The 6,654-nt window shown below is 35.4% G+C and overlaps 1 protein-coding gene across 1 annotated transcript in view; it reads left to right on the top strand.

Annotated features, from left to right (window-relative positions):
• The first annotated feature begins 3,847 nt into the window (after positions 1-3,847).
• Parp1 (Poly-(ADP-ribose) polymerase 1) overlaps positions 3,848-6,654 on the top strand; it is a 125,704-nt gene continuing 122,897 nt past the window's right edge. The window contains exons 1-3 of the mRNA NM_001110982.3: positions 3,848-4,036; positions 5,392-5,533; positions 5,589-5,922. Coding sequence (NP_001104452.1) covers positions 3,923-4,036; positions 5,392-5,533; positions 5,589-5,922 — 590 coding nt within the window. The 5' untranslated portion in view covers positions 3,848-3,922. The remainder of the gene's footprint in view (positions 4,037-5,391; positions 5,534-5,588; positions 5,923-6,654) is intronic.

The following is a 6,654-nucleotide window of genomic DNA, read 5'->3' as shown; positions in this document are numbered from 1 at the left end:
AGCAGTACCGGTAAGATCAACACTTAATTTGTGACTGACTTTGCTATGGAGAAGGCAAATGAGCAAGTTGTACAAAACAGTTGCACATAAACAGTTGTGCTCGCTCACTATTAAGAGAGAGGAACATAGCACAAAGGGGAATGCAAAATCTGTTGGTGCACAGAGCAATGTATAAAAGTGATATAATAAAATAACTTATGATTCGCTGCTGCTGGCTGCAGGCTGCATAACCAAACAAAAGACATTAAGGAAATATTAAATCACTAACAAAAGCCTTTAATTATTGCAGATCTAATTGATATCTCCGTATTCATAATTGTACATAACGAACTCTTAATTATTTATATCAAGTACCCTGTAATAACAAAAAGATGTGAAATTTATTTTGCCAGATCCATTCACTAATAACTAATCAGATCGCCAAATGGGAAAATACTTTTTATGAAATATCTAATTTTAAGAACAAACTTTCTAATAACTATGGTATTTTAAGTAAAGATAAAACTTGTTTTACCCGCTTACTAAATGGAGAGAATTAAATTTGCACCAAGATACGAGAAAAAATAAGAATATAGATATCATTCAAGAAGGTGCCATTCTAATAATAGGAAATAATATTGTAAGCAATTCTCATTTAGACGGGTCATATTTAATAACCTTCAACAGCACAACTACAATAAATAATATTTGATACACCAATTTAGAAAACAAATTACTTGAGTACATAACCACTAACCACTTTAAGAATCTGGACTTATCAGATTACATAAAATCCAACAATTCAGAACTTACTCTTGACAACATTAATATTTTAAACAATTACAATTAGAAAATATCAATATCATTTTTATTATTAATTTTAATCATTTTGTATTTGAATGCTACATTAAAAATAAAATTCAAATACGTATATTAATTTGTAACCAAACAAAAATGACAAGAAGCTTTTATCCTAAACACTAAACATTAAAAAAAAAGACGAACTGCAGTAGAAAGATCATATTATTAATATGACCACACCGTCCAACTGAAGAAAGCTGAACGATATCATTTACAGAGCCGCTCAACTGAATGGGTTTGACTACTTGTTTAGGTTTGAACGTTGTAACTTAGTTATATGCAAAGACACTAGAATAACAAGATGCGTAACGGCCATACATTGGTTTGGCACTATGCAGCCACTTTTTAAGTGACGGCCAAAATTACTCTCTTTCCGCTCACTCCCGCTAAGACCGTAAGAAATCTAAAAATATAATTTGCTTGCTTGTGTGAGTAAAAACAAGAGACGAGAACGCGTATAAGTGTGCGTGTTGTGCTAGAAGACGATTTTCGGGCCGAAATCAATTCTGATCGAAGAAACGAATTTACATGGTACATATTAGGGTAGTTTTTGCCAATTTCCTAGCAATATGATAAAATAAATAAATAAATAAATCCGCGGCCCATTTTAGAAAAAGATGATAAAGATGATTTAAATTTTAGAATACAAAAAGATTTAACTCTTTACAATCACGCGGTCAAAAAAAGTGAAGTCAAAAGTGTAAAACATATTCAGTTGAGCCAAAAAATTAAGATTTTTTGTTATGTTTTTGAAAAAAGGATATAAAAACAAATTTAAGAGATCAGAAACTTTGCTATTTAACAAATAACTGATCTATTCATACATACAAATTTATTTAAGTCGGATTGCATATAACAAAGACCCTAGAATAACAAGATGAGTAACGCCATACGATTTTTTGGCACACGATATTTTCGCCGTGGCTCTAGAGGTGGCTCCAGGCTCTCTCGAATTTTTGTTAGAGAGCGAGAGAGCGGAGAGCGCTACAGCGAACCGCTCTTTTCTACGCATACAGTGATAGCAGACAACTTTATGTGTGCACACGTATGCTCATGCATTGTAAATTTGACAAAATATGCCCTTCACCGTAGAAGTTCTTAGACTTTAAATCTATATTATTTTTGATCAATTGGCACCATGCGAAAAATTCTTGTTTTGCATTGCCTTAACGTTATTATTATTTGAAAATAGATTAGAAATAGCCAAATCTATGTACATAATATCACAAAAATAAATTTCAAAAATGACTTTATATAAGAATATTTGTCATTAGAGTATTCATCTTGCGGCGTGTGAAAAATTAATAAGGCAATGATTGTTGAGTGCTTGTGTCCGCACTTCGTGCCTCAAGATATGAACAAAGCAAAGACACTAGAATAATTCTAGTGTCTTTGATGTGACTTTTGCAATAAACAGTTTTCATATTTTTATTTATTTTACAAATTTGTATTTTCTACTTCGTATTATTTTTATGAAATATTTATTTCTCGATGTAATGTATTCCTTTTGTTATAAGTAGTTATAATAATTTATATTTTACTTCCTTTAATTATTTAGCATACTTATTAAGTCATTTGACTTAATATGATTTATATATGATAATGATCCATTTTTATTATTTAAAATGCACATTAGATTCAGTTGTTTTTCAGTATGTTATTTAAATAACTGACGACTGAAAAATCGAGCAGTATATAATAAAAAACAATAGTTAGAAAAATAACTTAATTGGGGAATGTGGAAATGTTTTAATGTTAAACATTAAAATATTTCAAGTCGACTCGAAGGTCATATACGTAAATATAAGACCCCATTACAATTGTAATGGCCTCCCCGTGGTGTTCCCTGGGTACCGACTATTACACATATTACACATAAATAATTATCAACATAAATATAAATATGTAAACGGTAGCTAATTCGAGCGGCGATTTTAACAAACGAATTTAAAAAGCTTTAAAATTAAAAAATTTTAAAATTAAAATTAAAATTTTAAAATTATAATAAGAAGGGCGCGAATTTTTAAAAATTATTTTATTTCATCATATTGCTACGAAATTGGCAAAAAACTACCCTAATATGTACAATGTAAATTCATTTCTTTGATCAGAATTGATTTCGGCCCGAAAATCGTCTTCTAGCACAACACGCACACATATACGCGTTCTCGTCTCTTGTTTTTACTCACACAAGCAAGCAAATTCTATTTTTAGATTTCTTATGTTCTCAGCGTGAGCGAGCGGAAAGAGAGCAATTTTGGCCGTCACCAAAAAAGTGGCTGCATAGTGCCAAACCAATGTATGGCCGTTACGCATCTTGTTATTCTAGTGTCTTTGCCAAAACTAATGGTTGGGGGAGTGGCATATCCATAAGTCCATTAGACTTAAGCACATGCCTACACACAGCTTCTTATTATAGAAGAACAACACTAGTAAACCAAAAGCAATCCTGACTGGAATAAGCCCAAAGTCGTATACAGGATGATAATCGAAAACTTTATTTTAAGATTTCAATAAACAAAGTCGTGAGGATCTAAGAGCGTTTGTATCCAATAGCGAATGAACTCGAGTCCAAGAGAAATGCAAAGACAAATCAATGTTAGTAACTCCAAAGCTCTGTTTATTTCATTGGAACTCCAAAATCCAAAGCCCATATTTATAAAGCTCGAGGCCGAGGATTCAAAGTCAATCAATCCATATCAATTTGTTGAGTTCAGTTTCAGACCTTAATTAAAACGGTCGGTGTTATTATTCAGTAAGAACATAATTACCATTCCTTCTTAATCTTCCAAATGACCACCCTTTCTTGTTAAACTAGCTGGTGTATAATCGACACAGAATTTTAATGTTGCCGAATTCAATTACAAAGTTATATAGTTAACAGTCGTACGTCTTATAACAGAATACAGCTTAATTACGGAATGAGCTCCTGTACAAGGTCTTTAGAATCATTGGAAATCGTCTATAATAATATTTTTGTAGTCTTTAACATCGATATACAATTTTATTATTTAGGAAAATATCGCCAACATAATTCGATAAATAATAAATGTCTTGAAATTGACTTCCTTTAAAGTGTAATATGGATATTGAATTACCTTATCTTGCTGAGTATGCAAGAACTGGACGAGCCACTTGCAAAGGATGTAAAAGTACTATATCTAAAGATACTCTTCGGATTGCTGTCATGGTTCAAGTAAGTTACTATGTGGTACATACATACGTAAGTAGTCTGCAGATAAAAGATTGAAAATGAATTTGATTAAACTGATACTGATTTACGAAACTTTAAAAGATCCCGATTCGCCGTTAGTCCCATCGGTCGTCGACAGCTGCGGCATGTAATTGCCAGCGGTAAATCGTGTAGCGGTGGGGGCACAAATACTTGCGTCGCTCACCCACAGGGTGCCAGTGGCTTGCTGCAGTTCTCTGGCCCAGTGTGCGTGTGGCAATGCGTGCGGCCGAAGAAACGAAAACAGGTCCTCAAACATCACGTGAAATCGAAACTAGCGGGAACGACAGCGGGACTGACATTGGTACTGACAGTGGGACCGACATTGGGACCGACAGTGGGTCCGACATTGGGACCGACAGTGGGACCGACAGCGGGACTGACGGTGAGACCGACAGCGGGACTGACGGTGGGACCGACAGTGGGACTGACAGCGGGACCGACAGTGGGACCGACAGCGGGACTGACGTGGGACCGACAGTGGGATTAACAGTGGGACCGACAGCGGGACTGACAGTCGGACCAACAGTGGGACTGACAGTGGGACCGACAGCGGGACCGACAGTGGGACCGACCCTTCATTTCTTCTACCGTCACGCTTCAACCTATAAAAATGTTGCTTGTGAGTCGCTCACCCAAAGGGTTATTTCGCAGCAGGCGAAACACTCGGATATTTTTTATTGCCGAAAGTAGAGTGTCAAAAAACACCCGGGGGTATAGACACCCAGTTGGTGGGTGCGGGTGTACTAAGAGTGCCAGTGGCTTGCTGCAGTTCTGTGGTTGGGGCCGCAAAAATTGTAAGACCAGCTGAATTTTCGCCATGTCCTCACATGGTGATGATCGTTCTGAAACAAACTTTCACAGAGCGAAACATGAATACTAGCTTTTATAGTTTTCGAGATCATAGCTTTCATACAAAAGGACAAGGCCAATCAAGAATACCATGTCCGTCTGTCTGTCCGTATGAACGTCGAGATATCAGGAACTATAAAATCTAGAAGGTTGAGATTTAGCATACAGATTCTAGAGACATAGATGCAGCATGACCCATGTTGCCACGGCAACTCTAACGCCCACAAACCGCACAAAACTGCAACGCCAACCCTTTTGAAAAACGTGTTGATATTTTTTTTTTTCATTTTTATTAGTTCTGTAAATTTCTATCGACTTGCCACGCCCACTTTAAAGCCCTAAAATTGCACAAAACTGCCACGCACACACTTTTGAAAAATCGTTTTATTATTATTTTTTAATTGAAACGGTTACACCAAACGAACGAAAGACAAAGAAACTATTTTATTGTATTTCTTATTTTTTAGTCTGCATTTCATGATGCCAAAGTTCCGAATTGGTTTCATAAAACCTGCTTTTTTAAAAACCAGCGTCCCAGCTCAGTAGGAGACATACAAAACATTGGAAATCTCCGATTTGCCGATCAAAAGGAATTAACGGATCTTGTGGGTTAGTATTTAAAATTGATCTATATCAATTTAAAAACATTTTGAAATGTACTTAGAAAATATACAAGAAGTTATAAGCGCACAATTAGGAAAAAAGCGATCGAAGGCTTTTAACTTAGCATTAAAAGACTTTGGGATTGAATATGCAAAATCTAGTCGATCGACGTGTCGTGGATGTGAACAAAAAATAAACAAGGATCTAGTTCGCTTACGTAAAACTGTTTATGATACTGAAGTTGGTATGAAGTACGGAGGCCAACCTTTGTGGCATCATTTGGAATGCTTCGCCCAATTGCGCTCTGAGCTTGGCTGGTTTGCGTCAGGTGAAGATATGCCAGGATTTCAGAGCTTAGCAGATGATGATCAAGCGAAAGTTAAAAACGCCATACCGTAAGTTAATCTCACATTGAATTTCTATTAACTGTTCTGTAACTGTTCTGCATTGCTATTATTAAGTTATCCCTCTTAAAGAAAATAAGCTTGATTATACTGAAGATTGTAAACTGAAATAGATAACTGTAATTTGATCCACTAAGTATTCTGATCTCTTCTTGGTCATTCCTTAGTTGGGGATGCCCTTCAACTATATAGGTACAATAGTGTATATTCTTTGTTAAAAAATATTTATCAGGTAAAGGCAACATTTCCGGCACTAAAAAAATTAAATAATCGATCCCACCCTAAAAGATAAGACTCGAATTGTCCATGTCCGTATGAACGATGTGATTGTGGGAACTATAAAACTGGGTTGCGATTAAACATGCAGATCCGAGTGAAGCGGGCATATCAAAAGTTTTTTGACAATTGTAGATTGTAGAGGAAATCAACTATAACTTCGCCTGTAGTTTGTCGAAAAGTCAAGTGAATTTAACAATGTTATTTAATATATGTAAGTCGACCTTAATCGATGGGCATTGGTTGTATCGCCGCAGGAAAATAATGTAACTATTTTTCGCTATATTTAGGCTGGGTCGTGATTATTTGAGCGTAAATGTAACAGCTGAGTTAAAATTATACTGGAAAGGTACATACACTAGTGGGCATAAGTATTTAGACACCATTAGCTTGAAACTGCCGGGCTTTTCATAGTACAGTCAAATAAATAAGTAAACTATTGATGAT

The sequence above is a fragment of the Drosophila melanogaster genome, chromosome 3R (assembly GCF_000001215.4).
Source record: "Drosophila melanogaster chromosome 3R".
Taxonomy (NCBI): Eukaryota; Metazoa; Arthropoda; class Insecta; order Diptera; family Drosophilidae; genus Drosophila; species Drosophila melanogaster.
This window is presented reverse-complemented; position numbering and strand designations above follow the sequence as displayed.